Consider the following 18,253-nt stretch of genomic DNA (forward strand, 5'->3'; position numbering starts at 1 on the left):
AGAAAATTCAATGATCAAAAATAACGAGAAAGCAAAGATTTAAAAGTAACGAATGTGAATAGTGATGACATTATAATGTCTTTGAGATTCTTGATAACTCAATGACATTTTCCCGATTTGCAAACCGATGCATAAAGCATAAGGCATATAGGTACGTAGTATAACAGGGAGTTATATACGTTTGAGTATGAATAGTAACAAATATAGGAGTTTTAAAAATATTTCATGTAATACATAAGTAATACACAAAACCATGATAGATGACATAGGAATGTCAAGAATTTCAGAATTCATGGGGTTGCACTTAAATGTGGTGGCGTAATTGGATAGTACTTAGGAAAGTGAGCAGAATTCTTAGATTAGCTCGGCATTCTAAGATACGTAAAGTTTCTAAAGTATAATGTAGCATTTAACAATTAAAGGCAACAATTAAAGGCACTATAGTCAAGGAAAGTTGTAGTCCTATATTGCTAAGGTACCTAATTGTATAAGGCATACATAAAATGCAATCCTGGTTCTCTACAACAACACTGCTCTGATACCAATTTCTGTCACACCCCCAAATAGGGCCTGAGGTATTTGTGACTAATTAAATCAAATCACAATTGTATAAACGAGAACGACTCTATATGAGATGTTTTATTGAGTTTTGCAGCGGAAGATAAATAGATTACAATGTATTTAATGAATAACGCATTAAATGTCTTTAATTGATATGATATGTAATGAAGACTCCAAGCATGGCAAGCAATCATCATCAAATTAGCAAATGCAAGTCTTTCAAATTATCCATGTATAACTCGTTGAAATGTTGCTTTCAATTAGCAAATACACAGCGGAAGCATTATGTAGAACCTGAGAATAAACATGTTTTAAAGTGTCAACACGAGGTTGAGTGAGTTCATAGGTTTATCATAAATAATGATTTCAGTAATAAATATATACCACAAGATTTAGTTAATAAAGTTGATCTCGCAGGGACCAAAAGTTAAAGTTGATCTCGCAGGGACCAAAAAGTAAAGTTGATCTCACAGGGACCAAAAAGTAAAGTTGATCTCGCAGGGACCAAAAAGTAAAGTTGATCTCGCAGGGACCAAAAAGTAAAGTTGATCTCGCAGGGACCAAAAAGTTATGCCAGTTCGTGATATTTAGACTAAACAGTTTCAAAGTTTGCCCTGTGACAAGTTGTACTGTCCTTGTCGGTTTGAGTGGGGACTTGCAGGACATAGCCAGATATAGCATAGTTTAACAGTTAGTACTTGTGTCTAACGTATAAAACAGTTATAAAAGTTACGCATGCATTCTCAGCCCAAAAATATATGTAAAAAGGGAGCTATGAAAACTCACGATACTGTATTTCATATTTTACGAGTATGATGGCACTTGAACAAGTGCAGAGTTGTCCTCGGATTCACGAACCTATATCAAATATATATATTAACACATATACTGGTAATCGAATAAGTTTGTATATATTATTTCAATTTTTATATATATTTCTATATATATATATATATATATATATATATATATATATATATATATTCCATATATAAGTATTTGTTTGATGAAATAATATTAATAATGATAATGAATAATGAGTTGTATTATTTTGTAATAACAATAATAATACTAGTTGTAAAATGATAATAATCATAATAAGGTGTAAAATTAATAATAATAATTATAATAATTGTAAAAGTGAAAGTTCTTATAATAATTAAAATGTTATATGTTTATAGTAGTAATGATATTAATAATTTTTTGTAATATCTACAATAATAATCATAGTATTAGTAATAATAAGAATGATATTAGTAGTAAAAATAATAATAATAATACTATAGTGTTAATGATAGCAAAAATAATAATTTTTGTAAAAATGATAATACTTTTTAATAATAATAATGCTAATAAAGATAGTCATATTAGTAATAATAGTAAAATAGTAATGATAACATTAATAATAATACTTATATAAAATGATACTAGTACTAATAACAATGATAATAATAGTTTGTATTGTTTTCAAAATAATAATAATAATAATAATTCTAATCATAATAATGATAGTGATATTTAAAACGATAATAATAATGATAGTTTTAATAATAATATTAATAATTATAATGATAATACTAATGATTATAATAATAATACTAGTAATAAGAATAATACTTTTAATACTAGTAACAATAATAATTAATACCAATAATAACAATAATAATATTAACAATCAATAATAATGATAATAATAATAATAATAATAATAATAATAATAATAATAATAATAATAATAATAATAATAATAATAATAATAATAATAATAATAATAATAATAATAATAATGATAATAATAATAATAGGAATGAAAACTACCTTAATATGCTTTTCTTAAAAAAAATGCCCAAGACGGGACTCGAACCCGTGACCTCTCGCTCACCCGCTAACACTCCTTACCACTCGTCTGTTTTGATTTTTCTGATGAAATATCCCTTCTATATACATATAACTCGTAAATTGTCCCTCATCTCCTTCTTCCTTACATCAAACGACCCAGGAGTCAAAAATCATAACACGAATTTCATAATTGGTTATTTTTAGGATTTTAAAACGAACATGAAACTAAAAGAAAATAAAAGTGTTCTTGAAAAAAAAAAGAAAAAAAAAAGACAGCAATAGCTGCTGTTCGATACTTTTTTTTAAAATATAAATTGATTTTGATTTTTAAAGATTTTTAGATCACGATCCCTTCACGAAATATTTTCCAAATCATCATTATAACTGTAACCATCAATTAAACTGGAAACTACATATAATTCGTGAATTCAAAAGAAGAAGAAACAGTTGACTTTTTGAAATTAAACTTTGACTTCAAAATTCGAATTCGTTTTGAGGAATTGGAATATGAAATTTTGCAGGAAGTTTGATTGAATTATTCCTAACAAAACTGCAATTACAGATTTTGAAATTTAAAACGAAATCGAGCTTTTCAATATTGACTTCATGAACAGATGTAGCGAAGCATATATTCTTTTTTTTTTACAAAACAGATACATATAGATTGATTTATATCGAATATAGTCGACTGAAAACAAAATTTGTGACCAGTAGCAATAATTAAAAAATATATCACGCTTATAAAAAAATAAAAGCAGATAAATAAATAAAAAATGCAGAAGTCAAGAACATGATGCTTAAAAAAATATAAAAAAATATAAAAATAAGCTGGGATCAGGATCACGTTTTTAATAAAAAAAAAATTAGTACATATCTTTTGACTTTTAATTTATTTGTAATTGATATTAATAATAGAAATTTTATAATATTATTAATAATAATAAAAGTAATAATAATAATAATAATAATAATGATAATAGAAACAATAATAATAATAATAATTTATAAAAATGATAATAAAATTTTTATTAATGATAATGATAATAATCATGTTAATAATACTAATAATAATAATATTATTATTATTATTATTAATAAGTTGTATGATTTTTATAATAATCTTAATAATTTTAGTAAAAGTGTTAATACTAATAATATTTTTAATATCATTAATAATAATATTAGTAATGATAATACTCTTAATAATAATAGTAATAATAATATTGATTTTAATCATAATAACAATACTGATAATAATAATAATAATGAATGTAAATGTTAAAATAAATGATAATATTGTTTAAAACAATATTAATAATAATACTAATTCTAATAATATTAATATTATATTAGTAATTATATTAATGATAACGATAATTATTAATAATAATAATTATAATACTGATAATTATAATGGTTATAAATGATGTATATATACACACATATATATTTACATATCTTTTTATAATCATTTGTTCGTGAATCGTCGAAACTAGTCAAAGTTAGGTTTGAATTTAGTCGAAAATTTTCGGGTTGTCATATAAACCCATTAAGAACTGCATTAGTTTGATAAGATCATTATGAGTTTTAAAATCTTTATTTGCATCACAAACACATGTAGGCAGTTTAACCAAAGCATTAAATTGTTTCCATAGAGAATTTAACTTGTGATAATAATCAGAAACAGCAGAACCACTTTGAGTTATAGAATTAATTTTGTGATGTAAATTATATGTAATTGATCCATCAATCTTGTCATAAGTTTCTTTAAATTCATCCCAAACAACCTTAGCAGATACACTAAATACTTTACCAACAAATAAATCCTCAGATAAAGAGTTTAAAATCCAGGACAACACCACAAAATTACATCTATCCCACTGACTCATAAGCACAGGATCAGAAGTATGTTTAACACAAGTTCCATCAATAAACCATACTTTATTTTTAGTTTGTAAAGCAAGTAACATACTCCTACTCCAAACATTATAGTCATTAATGATACGCATATCCGCAAGACTATGCGGATTGCGCATCCAAAGCCCTAGACCGCACACAAACTACCATATAAGGCGTGTGGCACGGGTATAGCCACACATTATGCGCATATACCATCTGATGCGAGTTTCGTACACTTGCATAAGGGTCCGGTACATTCTAGAAGAATGTACGGTATAGCCGATATGGATTCTTTTCCTTAAATAACGAAAGTTAGTTGGGACAAGATCACATTTAATTAGGGAAGAGATTCTACCAAAACCCTAATTCGTGAGCCTATAAATACATAGCTCATGAACCCTAATAGATATATTCATTCGTTTACTCATACGTAAACCACAGCATACAAATCTCCATCGTACGAATAAAGCTTCTTACGATCTTAAAGACTTTCAGGTATGTCTCAAACTATAAAACCTTCATGTCTTTAGGCCACTCAACCTCGTATGCTAGGTTGTTGGTGGACTCTCAAATCGACCACCCTGTCGGAATCGAAACGATACCAATATGGGTTATCCATGACTAAGTATCGGAGGTTCGAATATTGTTAGTCCTTAAACCCCTTTATGCACTCAAGCGTAGGTTCACCTTGACCCCGTGAAAATATGCTTGATCATTTGGCGCCATCCGTGGGACCGGTTATATGAGCAAATAAGAAGGAAATTCATAATGAATCTAATTCGTTTTTGTGTTTTCAATAAAATATTTTTTGTTCATACTAATCGGTCAATTTCAGGTTGTTCACCTAATTCAGATCAATGGCGGGCAACAAAGGTCCGAAGCCGACTTTTCTGACATTTACAGGTCAACGAACACCTGCACAAATATCAAAACATGCATCTGTGACGGAAACGGGACGCACGAAGTCTCCGTAAAAAATAAGTTTCGGATCTCCAGCCAACATGAGCTATATACGCTCTAAAGAAACAGACGACGGGTATGACTCTCCGCCAAGTGGTGCCAAGCTAATAGCAAAAACTACGTATGTAGGAACAATCCCAATTATCATAATGATGAAACCAGAAACTCAAACTTCGAGGGTTACCCCGGAAAGTGCGCAAGAAGAAATTAGAAGATTGGGTTTGAGAAACCTAGATGATTCGTATATTACAGTAGCGCCGCTACAAGCGAAGATGACCTATGCACCACCCTAACCAAATGTCGGTGGGTTAATGCGAACTCAACACCAGGGTGATGAGGGGAGTGCGCCTTATAATCCGCTGGAACCAAACAGCTCGAATAATTTTATTTCACAATTGCAGCAAGTTGCACCTCTACATTTAGCGCAAGCACTCAATGAGCCAGCGCGATTCCATGAGTTTATGCAAAATTGGTTTGCAGTAATGCAAGGGCATAAAGCAAGACAATCTCTAGAGGTGGCTCCCACTACAGAAAAATTCGCCACACATATAGTGAATCACCCGTTCCCTCAATCACCTGTAATACCGCTAACATTAGGAAGCTACGATGGGTTATCTAACCCCGATGATTTCCTAAAAAGGTTTGAGGGAACGGCAAGAACCCACAATTGGGGAGATGAGGTAGCATGTCATATGCTACCAATCGTGTTGCAAGGAGTGGCGCGGGAGTGGTTCAATAATTTAACTCCCAGAAGCATAACGGGGTATGCAGACTTAAGATCCCGGTTTGTACTTAATTTTCATAGTCTGCGTGCGCGTAGAAGAACGCGTGCGGAATGCCATGATATAAAGCAAAAACCCAAAGAATCCTTGGGTGAGATCATTGATAGGTACACCAAGGAAGTGGCTAAAATACCAGATCTACCAGAAAGCCAAAAGGTGTCAGGATTTATACACTGCCTTGATACAGAAAGGCACCTATCTTTGTGGCAGAGGTTGCGAAGGAAGGTTCCACAAATATTTGCGGAAGCAATAAAGGAGGCACATGATTACATGCGGGCGCAAGAAGATATAACACAGAATTGCGGAAAAAGCTACCTGGGCAAAGGTAATAATGATGATGATCACCATCGTGCTCAGAGCAAGAGCTCTGGATCTACGAAGAGGTATAATAATAGCCCTCTCAAAGGTGGAAGTTATAATAATAACAATAAGTACCGACGGTACAACAACAGTAGAGGAGGTGACAATTACAGAAACAAGAGTGTTCACGATGATAATTATGCAATCATAAAAGATCTCAGCAAAACACCAAAGGAAATATTGGCAACCGAGTCAGTGTGTAAAACGTTCGAAGCTCCGACACCACTACCCGATTATGCAAAAAAGGACAAAACCAAATTTTGTGATTTTCATGATGATTTTGGTCATGAAACTAATAAGTGCAGGCAGTTAATCGAGAGGGTGGTTGCAGAACTAAAAAAGGGAAGGTTGCAGCATTTAAAGATATCGGCTAAAGTAGAAGGTCAAAAGTCAAGACAGAAAAAAGAATATCTGTGGCAAAAGAAAAGCGAACCAAAAGCAGGAGAAGCAGAAAAAACCATAAATATGGTAACAAATAAGAACGTGATGACGAAAGTAAGAAAGGTTAGAGATTGGAAAAAAATAGAAATCTCATTTGAAGCAAGTGAAAGGGACTGGTTGAACAAACCCGTGGCAATTAAAGGATACATCAAAAGTTGCAAGCAGGAACTTAAGGGATTGTGTGTAGACACTGGTTGCGGTATAGATATAATGTATGAACATTGCTACATGTCGCTGCCTATGCCATTTAAGTCGCAGCTGAAAAAGAAAGCAGTTACTTTGTTTGGTTTTGCTGGTGAAATGGTCCTGTCATTAGGAACAATTAAAGTTGGGTTAGAACTACAAGACGACACCAATGATAAAAAGAGAAGGGATGTTGAGATTGAATTCGCTGTAGTCAAATCGAGAGCTGAGCACAATGCACTATTAAGCAGGAACACCTTGCAGAAGCTAGGTACCATACCATCCATAATACATGGCTTGTTAAGATTCCCAACAAAATGGGGAGTCGTAACTATAAAATCAGAAGTGGATGGGAAGGACAGAATGATGCAAAAAGTCATAAGACGGGGAGAAAAAGATGTGGAGTCAAGTAAACAGTGAATGACCCAAGAAACGCTACCCTCACAGGTACACAAATATTTCAATTCGATATTTAATGTTGCAATGTCACAGTTTCTAGAAAAAAGTACAAGCACCAATTTGTATTTCAAACAAAGTTGCTTACTTTAAAGTAATAAACAATTAAGATAAACGCTTAATTACGTAATAAAGGTACATAAAAACTGTGTTGTAACTATTTGTTTTAAAAATATTATACACTATTATAAGGTGCAGGGTTTGGAAAATCTTAGAAAAAGTGTAAAGACGAACCAGGGAATCAAAAGAAACTGCGGAGAAAAGATCCGTACCCGCATCATTGGTTTAGCGAGAAACCGCAAACCAAGGAACAAGAAAAAATCCGCACATGCAAGGGTCGAAAAATTACCTAACGACAAAGAGTGGCAACTTGCGATGCAAAAGAAAAATGCAAGGGTGAGCGCACATATAAAGTCAAAAAGTAGCTTGCGCGCAACGTCAAAAACCAGTATAACTGTAGAGAATGATGTGCCTAAAGAGCTCGCTATAAAGCAAAGTGTGCGCACCCAAACATCTACTGACATCATTCAAACATGGTCGTCAGAAAGAGGTAAGTTGCGTACAATAGCAACAAAGTAAAAAAATTTACCCTAAGCGAAATTGAAATTTATTCTCGGACATTATATCAACAGGAGGTTTATGGCGTTTAACACAACGACAATCGAACGAAGGGTGGGTTAAACACCATACAAACGAAAAACCGAGGAAGATAGTCCGTGAAAAGATAAAGGGAAGTGAAAGAGAGTCAAAAGAAAAAAGGCCACGAAAGCAACATTGGGTTAAAGTACATGATATCACTGCCACGTTAAAAGCGGTAAGGAAAAATAAAAATCCAAGAAGTGATTGCGTGGTGAATAACCCAAATAATATGGTTACTGGGAAATGCAACAAAAAGGGGCACAAGGGCTTGAAAGAAAACTGACAGGATGCGCCTTGCATGCGTAAAAATAAACGGCGCAAAAAAGCAAAAGATAGTAACAGTAGGATTGATCACCCAGACATCTGTTAAAATTTTGTTATGTTTCTATTTCTGTCATTCGAATTATTTTTTTTATTATAAATTGAATCATGCAATTTAAGCCCATGATTTGTGCATTTTTATTACTTATATGCCCTTAAGCTGCACAAGGACACACTCCGAGTCCCAAGTGGCATAGTTTAGTTTGGTTACTAATACTATCTCTAATGGTAACAGTAGTAAAACATTAGTTTGTTTCAAACGCTTGTATACCGCGCAAGACGGAGACTTGCAAAGTCATGACTATAAAATACAAGTTTGGTTACTTGTTCATATCACGGACATTGGATTGTCCGGAAGACTCTTGAAATAAGCATTGGGTTGCTTATATAGACGGATTCGATATTGGTTTATCAATGCGTACAAATAATTTAAAACTCAAGAGTATAATATGTATAAGCATTGGTTTGCTTTGATAATATGTAAGAATAAAAAGATCATGCGCATATAGAAGGGTCACTCCCATCATATGCGAATGACATTTATTCCCATGCTGTAATGCGCATACGAATGGAAATACGCCGCTTATAAATTTGCAAACAAATATGAAACGCATATAGCAAAATCTATTCAAATATTCGTACACGATAAGTAGAGCAATATTTATATCAAAATACCTTCAGCAAACAGAAAATCTCTTATACTCCAACATCGTATAAGAAAAGGCAGATACCTATAAAGGATAGAATTCTACTCTTTCTCATATCGTTTAAAATAATTATTTCCTACTAATATACTAAGGGTGGCTTAATTGGAATGGTGCCCTACACTAAGGAGAATATACAATCCTCACCCGCAGCGATCAGACGTATATCCCGCTTTCAAAACAAAAAACATAAATATAGATATAGGGATGCGAAACCCTTAAACTACCAGGGCCCATCCCTCGCTGGCGAAAAAACAACATATTGGGAAGCGGATAATCACTGCCCCTCCAACCCACCACCTGCCAACCTATGCAAGCATATTGTCAACCACTTGACGGGACGAAAAGTTTCGATTTTCAGCCAATTCCTCCAAACGAGGAATCTTTAAACTTGCTAAAGCCGCACAGGCTTCCGTACACTTTCCGTCAGCATCCTCCACAAGCTCATCTGAAATGGGTATCGGAATAATATCCGGCACAGCAAGGTTTGATTTCACAACATCCCAAAAGCGCGATCGCCAAGAGTGCGTGCAGCAACTATAGCCTTACCAAACGGAATGCGAATACTCAGACAAGCCATAATATGCTTCACAATCTCAGGAAGACCGGACCTTAGGGTCGAGTATTCAGATTTGAGGCTCGAGTATTCAGCTTGGAGGCTTGAGCATTCAGCTTGGAGGCTTGAGCACTTGGTCTTTAGATCATCACGCTCGCTAACAACTGTTTGGCGCTCCACATTCAACTCCTCAAGCAGTTTTTTAAACTGGCAGTTTTTCGATGATGCAGTACCAAGTTGTAGGGACAGACGATTCACTTGCGACTCAAGATCAGCACGAACAGTTTCAGAACGCTTGATTTCATTCAATAAACGCTGGCACTCACCCTCAAGATGAGTATTCCTATCTTCCACTTTTAAACGGGCAGCAACCTCCTGATGAAGCTGTTCAGAAATTTGTTGTTTCTCAGCATCAAGCTTAGCAAACTCCCTTTGCTCAAGCGATAGATGTTTAAGACCAAGAATTATGGAATTAGACTTTTGTTTCAGACGGCTAATATCTTTGGCAAGATTAAACATCGTGGCTTGCGTATCAACGAAAAGATCTTGCTCAGGAGAAAGATGCTCAAACTTTGCAGCAAGATTGGAAGGAGCGTATGCACCTAGATGCGAGAATTGTTGGGAAAAAGTGGGGACAGATATCTTAAAAAACTCCTCAAAATAATCCAGATTCATGTCAGGGGATTAAGAAAAGCTGGCCGGAATGTTGAGTCGAGCACGCTTGTTGCGGCTAGTATCAAGTGAAGAGGCGTCCGAATACAGGTTGGTGCGCCTTTGGATTGGTGGAAGCTCGCAGGAAACATTTGGATCTATAGTTGATTGATGAAGAACGGGAGAATTTAGAACAGTTTGGGATACTTGGGCTTCTGAAGCAGGGGCACGGTTGATAGATTGCACCTCTTGGTCAATTTCAATCGGATTGCTAATATCTGCAACATAAGGAATTACATTAAAATATATCTATAATAATAATGAATGCAAAATAGAAATGTTCTAAAACAGAGCATACAAGGCGCTTACCTATGATTGGCCTTTTTCCGGCCGCTTTCGAAGTTTCAACAACAGGGGATCGCTGAATTTCAACAAAGGAAGACACGTCGGTTTCTCTCTCTTGACGTAGACTGGTTGTCCTGCGCTTCGAAGTAGCAGGAGCAGCTGAATTAGTTGAAGCCTTGATAATTTCTGGGTGCACATCAGAGTCAGTATCATGCAGATATTTCTGTCCATAAGCAACGCCATCGGACGTCTTCAACAGCATGAACTCGTTCAAGTCTATCTCTGCAAATATATGAATACATACAAATATGATAAGAAGGGAATTAAACATACACCCTATGTAATGCAATTAAAAAAGGGATATACCTTTCTTGTTCTTAATTATAACATGACGCTTATCAGAACGTGCCCAGTGGGTTGAAATGCAGCCGATAACTAAGGGGACATTGGGATAAACGCGAGATGGAAGCTGAAGATTAATGCAAGACTTATAAAATTTGTCTTCCTCAACAGGAATCGGTAGAGGTTTATTTTTCTCCCCCTTCTTGCCAGAATACCAGACGAGAATGCTATTAAACTCTTCAAAAATACAAGTAGCTTTAACAAAGAAAAATGATTTTTTCCACGCCCCCTTCACACCCTGTTTTGGGGTAACACAAAACTTGGCAACATTATCAAAAGAATACCAGCTCTCATCACTCATGGAGGTACGAAACAGATTGGTAAAAATGGCTAAAGAAAGCTTCTGACCGTTGGCACGACACCACATTTCAAAAATAGAAATGCAATTGGCACCATATGGGTGAAGTTGGCTAATACCGATCGAATAGTGGCAAAGAACGTCCATGAAAAAAGGGGTTGGAGGAATACGGGTGTTACCGAGCTCCATAACTTTGTCGTAGACTGCAATCATTAGCTCCGGTGGTTCATTAGCCCGTTGCCCATTTAAGGGGGCAATCGGGGAATATTGCTCAAGAGGAGGATATTGTTGCACGATTCGGCGAATCTCCAATTCATTAATCGATGACTCTATATCCTTGACGTTCTTGTCAGAAGACATGGCAGATCGGTGCAAGATTAAAAAATGTAAATAAAAGAAGGAAGAAAAGAAAGCACGGACCTTCGGATAACTGAATACGAACGGAAAAGTAAATGGCTGCCGGAAAAAAGAGCAAATATTTGAAAATTGAGAGGAGCGTGTAAAACCCAAAAAGGGTAATTTGGCTATTTATAGGCAAGTATAAATGAAAATGACATGGATAATTCTTCAGCGTACACGTGTCACAATCTACGTGAATTAACAATCGGCGTACAATAGCAACTTTAGACAGTTGCATACGCTGTCATCATTATCTTTAGGGTAAATAGTGACAGTTGTCACCTCGGGTGAAGGAATTACAGTCGAAAGGACAATTTTTCAACTATACGAAATTTAATGCAAACGGCGGTTGGTTACACATACACGCATATAATGTCCTATGTGTCTCGCCAATACGTTAAAATACACAATCCTAAGATTCGAGGTAATCATTGGGAATTATTCGGTGCTATTATTTTATTAGTTCGACGTTATACACTTATTGGCATTGTATATAACATCGAACTGGTGGGACTTAATGATACGCATATCCGCAAGACTATGCGGATTGCGCGTTCAAAGCCCTAGACCGCACACAAACTGCCATATAAGGTATGTGGCACGGGTATAGCCGCACATTATGCGCCTATACCATCTGATGCGAGTTTCGTACACTTGCATAAGGGTCCGGTACATTCTAGAAGAATGTACGGTATAGCCGATATGGATTCTTTTCCTTAAATAACGAAAGTTAGTTGAGACAAGATCACATTTAATTAGGGAAGAGATTCTACCGAAACCCTAATTCGTGAGCCTATAAATACATAGCTCATGAACCCTAATAGATATATTCATTCGTTTACTCATACGTAAACTACAGCATACAAATCTCCATCATACGAATAAAGCTTCTTACGATCTTAAAGACTTTCAGGTATGTCTCGAACTATAAAACCTTCATGTCTTTAGGCCACTCAACCTCATATGCTATATTGTTGGTGGACTCTCAAATCGGCCACCCTGTCGGTATCGAAACGATACCGATATGGGTTATCCACGACTAAGTGTCGGAGGTTCGAATATTGTTAGTCCTTAAACCCCTTTATGCACTCAAGCGTAGGTTCACCTTGACCCCGTGAAAATATGCTTGATCAGTTATCAGTGCCTTTTAATTTTAAAGTAACAAGAGCAGTTGTACTATTATCACTAGGGTGAAGATACAATGGAACTCCAAAATCAAGATCATTCACTTGAGTGATCTTTGATCCATCAGCCTCATCTGATTTAGTCTTGATAGCAAACAATTACAGAACAAATAAAGAGCAATAAAATCCTAAAGGAAAACCAGTGATCCAGATAAGTGAGTTCTCAAAAGGATCTCAGTCCAGGTCTTACTATGGGTCCTCTCTACTATCAAGAACAAACTTAGCAACTAAAAATAAGACAAATAAGAATAAGAAATAATAGCACACAAGAATAAAAATAAGAAATAACATGAGGCCTTCGCTATGGACCACATATGAACACCAAGAGGCAGTTAATCTACAAATCGTATTGTGAACTCCTTGGGTCAGGTACTTGCCACCAACACAAGAGAAATTAGAGGTGTTACAGAGTAATCCACGCACAGAAGCAATGAATCAACATATGAACACAGCAGAAGACTTAGACCACAGAACCAGCCGCAGGATTTTGATATGAAACCCTAACCCTAGTTCTTTGAAAAAGAAGAATTCAGACTAACGATAAACAGATTAGCGAAGATATTATCACCAATCTATCTGATCTTCAGCACAATCACCATAAACAAAGAGAACTCGAAGAAACCATAAATCGATTGAAATCCTTGAATACGAACAATCAATCGAACAGATTCTTCCATCTCTGCTCTGATACCATGAAGAAATTGCACAAACAGACTTACAAACACACTAGGTTCACAATCTATGTACCAAAATTAACTGGAAAACTCAAGATCCAAATTTACAGAGAGAATAAGATGATGAATATGATAACTGAATGAATAAAAAAATAACAGAAACTCTGATCTATATTAAACTGATTAGGTCGGTGGTAACTATTTTAAAATGTGAGAAATAGTCCCTAAAGTAATAACACAGATTCAACTACCTCCCAACTATGTATTTAACTAAATTAAACCCTATATCAGATATGTTGTTTTATATTTAGTAAATACTGGTTAGCAAAGAATCTGTGACCTTCAATTTTGAGGTCTTCTAATCACCAACAGTCCAGGATAAAGGTTGCAGCCTTTGATCATCACAATTTTGAACACGTGGTTATATCCCAACTCCAAACATAGAGAAGGGTTTATTCCTCGGTCGCAAACCAGATATATTTTCTTCGATTATTTTTGTGCACACCATAAACACGTGGTTAGAGTTACGATATATAGGAGAGTATATAAAAGGAAATAAATCGCAAAACTTGCTGGCCAATCCAAACTTCGCGTTTCACGAGCTCTTCCTCGGGTTTCGCGAGCCAGATCTTAAATGTGAGGTTCTTCTTCCAAACGCGAGATCACTGACAAGGTTCGATCCAACACAAACATTCTGAAATGACCCGTCCATAATACTATAAATGAGGTACGTTATTCATTGGTCACATAGCGAGGTATTTGACCTCTATATGATACGTTTTAGAAAATATTGCATTCATTTCATAAAAAGCACACCATTATTATACATAATGCATGTTTCAAACAAATGGGCGATTATTTAATGAATAATCCCCATGTTACATTAGTTTTCAAATACTACACACGTGACATAACAGTTGAATATAATACATGACAAAGGTTTTATTGAATGCAACACTTCATTTAAACAAAAGTATGAGACTCCATGCACAGCTTGCTCAGATAATGCAACAGCGGAAGACTTTCTTAAGGACCTGAGAATAAACATGCTTAAACAGTCAACACAAAGGTTGGTGAGATATATGTTTTAAAGCCAGCATAAGATATAATAATAGACCACAAGATTTCATGTTATAAACGTTTCAGCAAAGATATTCTATATGTTGTTGAGCGCCCAGTAAATATACTTAACAGATGTTTTCCGTGCATATTCCCTTTTCAAAGTTATCTCTACACTATACCAAGTCTAGTAAAACGAAGTACTAAACACCCGTTATGAACTAGTGCTAACTAGCCCGAGTGGGGTTGTCAAACCCAATAGATCTATCAATAGGATTCGCGCTTACATGTTAACCACATGTAACAAATAGTTACCAGACTATTAGGGATATATACAAAGGTACAACTCAACGTAGAATATATATTTAAGTACTTGTGTCTATTTCGAAAAACAAAAGATGCATGTATTCTCATCCCAAAATATTTGTAGAGTTTAAAAATGGGACTATATACTCACTGTAGTAAAAGTATATTAATAATAAGTTTTCAACTTATTAAAAATATGGCCGTCGTCCTTGGATTCACGAACCTATAACAATAATAACGATTCAGATTATAATACATGTGAAAAAAATTAATATATCAAGTTCATATCATATCTTCAATCACATGTGATTGTTTAAGTTCATACTTTCAATCACGTGTGATTGTTTAAGTTTATATTTTCAATCACGTGTTTTAAGTTGTCAGGTTAGCAGTTCAATGTTAGTAGTCCACACTTAGTAGTCCACGGTTAGTAGTAAATATATAGATCGATACATCACCTTGAAATAATCAAGACATAGTATACACGTATTGTATAAGACTCAATCATGACCCACAATACCGCTATTGTAGTTACACGTATTGTGTATGTGGTGTCTTTTGATTTATCCAACGTATTGTGTAACCATGACATGTTAGAATACATGTATAATATAAGAAAATTTAGCTAAGGTATGGTTAGTATAGATTTTTGTAAAATCATCACGTAGTCATCTTAGCCATTTTTAACCAATATTGTTTTGCTCATAATTTCTTCGTTATAAATCCGTCTTGAGTGAATCAAATTGCTATGATTTTGTAACGAACTGAAATTTGTAAAACTAAAACTGAAAGAGTGGTGGTTTATAGTCGGAGTTACAGGTTACATGCCTATTTTTAAAGAGGTAATCATTTTCGTCGAAAGTACGACATCTTGATGACCATTTTGAAAGACATACTTCTACTTTGTGTTTAACCATGATTTTTGGATATTATATCATGTTCATATGGAATATCATTTTCAGGAATAATAACTTTTAAATCAAAGATTATGATAGTTTTTAATTATCCAACCCAAAACAGCCTCCGGTTTTATTACGACGGCGTATGTCCGGTTTTACGGTGTTCTTTGTGTTTCCAAGTTTTAACTCATTAAGTTAGCATATCATATAGATATAAAACATGTGTTAAGTTGTTTTTAAAAGTCAAGTTAGAAGGATTAACTTTGTTTGCGAACAAGTTTAGAATTAACTAAACTATGTTCTAGTTTATAAACTCTTATATAGATAGCTATAATTATATGAATTGAACAAGAGTTTTGGTAAGGCTAATACCTTGATTTAAGAAAGGGAAGTAGCTGAATATGAAGAGGATTTCTAGAGCTTGAAAGACTCCTTGAAAGGGTGCTTAAAGATAACCAAACTTGGAAGCAAAACTTAAATCAAAGGAGGTGTTCTTGATTACTACTTCTATGGTGTTTATGGATTGTTTTTGTAACTAGTTTTTGTTGTCGATAATGAAGGCTTATTAGAACTTGAAGAGAGGATATTAGAGAGTGTTTTTAGAGAGAAAGATTAAGAGAATTCTTGGAAGAGAATTGAAAGTAGAATGAATGTAAATGTGAGTAAAAAAAATACCATGTAAGGTCTTTATATACTAGTTGTATTTTGTTGTTTTATGACAAATATCTAGGATAAGCAAAATACCATGAGGTCATGCATGACATAATAAGATTGATGATGTCATGCATGACATAACACATCAATCATGCAAGTTATTATTGGTATATACGAATAGTAAATACTTTATGTTGTCTTTTTTGACTAATATCTAGTATAAGTTAAATTGATGATGTCATGTATGACATAATAAGATTGATGATGTCATGCATGACATAATACTCCACTAATACAGATTTTATTAGTATATATCAATAGTAAATACTTCTAGAAGCTTCGTATAATACGTGTATATATACTGTATGAATACGAGTAGGATTCTTGAGAAAAATGAACGGAAATACGAGTATAGCTAACCTTTATATGTTTTTGTATATTATTAAGTTTATTTAATACTTTTAAGGTTGTATTTATACTCATAATACATTGTATGTAAATACATTTTAACATAAGTTAATTACATCGTTTGAATAGTAACATATATATTGTTCGAAAACTCTCTAAATTAGTAGTATGAAAATGTATATATAATACCTTGTTAATATACTTAATAAGATATTTAATTATCATATTTTTAAATTAAACAAATATATATATATATATATATATATATATATATACATATATATATAATTAATACAAGTTATGACGTTCGTGAATCGTAGGAATAAAAGGGTGGTCAAATACTTATGTAAAACTCTTTCCGGAGGTTCAATACTTATTAAAATTAATTGCTTATCAGGTTAAAATTATTAAATCAAGTAAATAGTATAATCAAGTAGGCGGAAAAATCCGGGTCGTCACAGTACCTACCCGTTAAAGAAATTTCGTCCCGAAATTTAGAGTAATACCTATTCAACGTATGATATCAGTAAACAAATGTGGGTACTTCTGCTTCATCTGATCTTCTCGTTCCCAAGTGAACTCGGGTCCTCTCTGAGCGTTCCAACGGACTCTAACAATCGGTATGTTGCTTTGCTTGAGTTGCTTGACTTCCCGGTCCATAATTTCGACAGGTTCTTCAATAAAATGTAACTTTTCATTGATTTGGACTTCTTTGAGCGGAATAGTGAGGTCTTTTTTTGCAAGGCATTTCTTCAAGTTTGAAACATGAAAGGTGTTATGTAAACAGGAAAGTTGTTGAGGTAACTCAAGTCGATAGGCCACCGGTCTAATGCGTTCGATGATTTTAAATGGCCCTACGTACCTTGGGTTAAGTTTACCCCTCTTGCCAAAGCGTATCACACCTTTCCAAGGTGACACCTTTAACATAACCATGTCGCCAACCTGAAATTCCAATGGCTTTCTTCGAACATCAGCGTAGCTCTTTTGTCTACTTTGAGCGGTTCTCAATCTCTCCTTGATTTGCACAATCTTTTTAGTAGTCTCCTGTATGATCTCAGGACCAGTCAGTTGTCTGTCACCTACTTCATTCCAACAGATAGGGGATCTACACTTTCTTCCATAAAGTGCTTCAAATGGTGCAGCATTAATACTCGTATGATAACTATTGTTATACGAGAATTCTGTCAATGGTCAATATTTATCCCATCCATTTCCAAAATCGATCACACATACTCTAAGCATGTCTTCAAGAGTCTGAATGGTCCTTTCACTT

At 34.2% G+C, this 18,253-nt stretch overlaps 1 protein-coding gene across 1 annotated transcript; it reads left to right on the forward strand.

Moving 5' to 3' along the window:
* The first annotated feature begins 5,570 nt into the window (after positions 1–5,570).
* Positions 5,571–7,445, forward strand: LOC139876021 (uncharacterized). Its single transcript, XM_071863318.1, has one exon. The coding sequence runs from the start codon at positions 5,571–5,573 to the stop codon at positions 7,443–7,445; it is 1,875 nt and encodes a 624-aa protein (XP_071719419.1).
* Positions 7,446–18,253: the final 10,808 nt, after the last annotated feature.

Source organism: Rutidosis leptorrhynchoides, chromosome 11, assembly GCF_046630445.1.
Source record: "Rutidosis leptorrhynchoides isolate AG116_Rl617_1_P2 chromosome 11, CSIRO_AGI_Rlap_v1, whole genome shotgun sequence".
NCBI classification, from domain to species: Eukaryota; Viridiplantae; Streptophyta; class Magnoliopsida; order Asterales; family Asteraceae; genus Rutidosis; species Rutidosis leptorrhynchoides.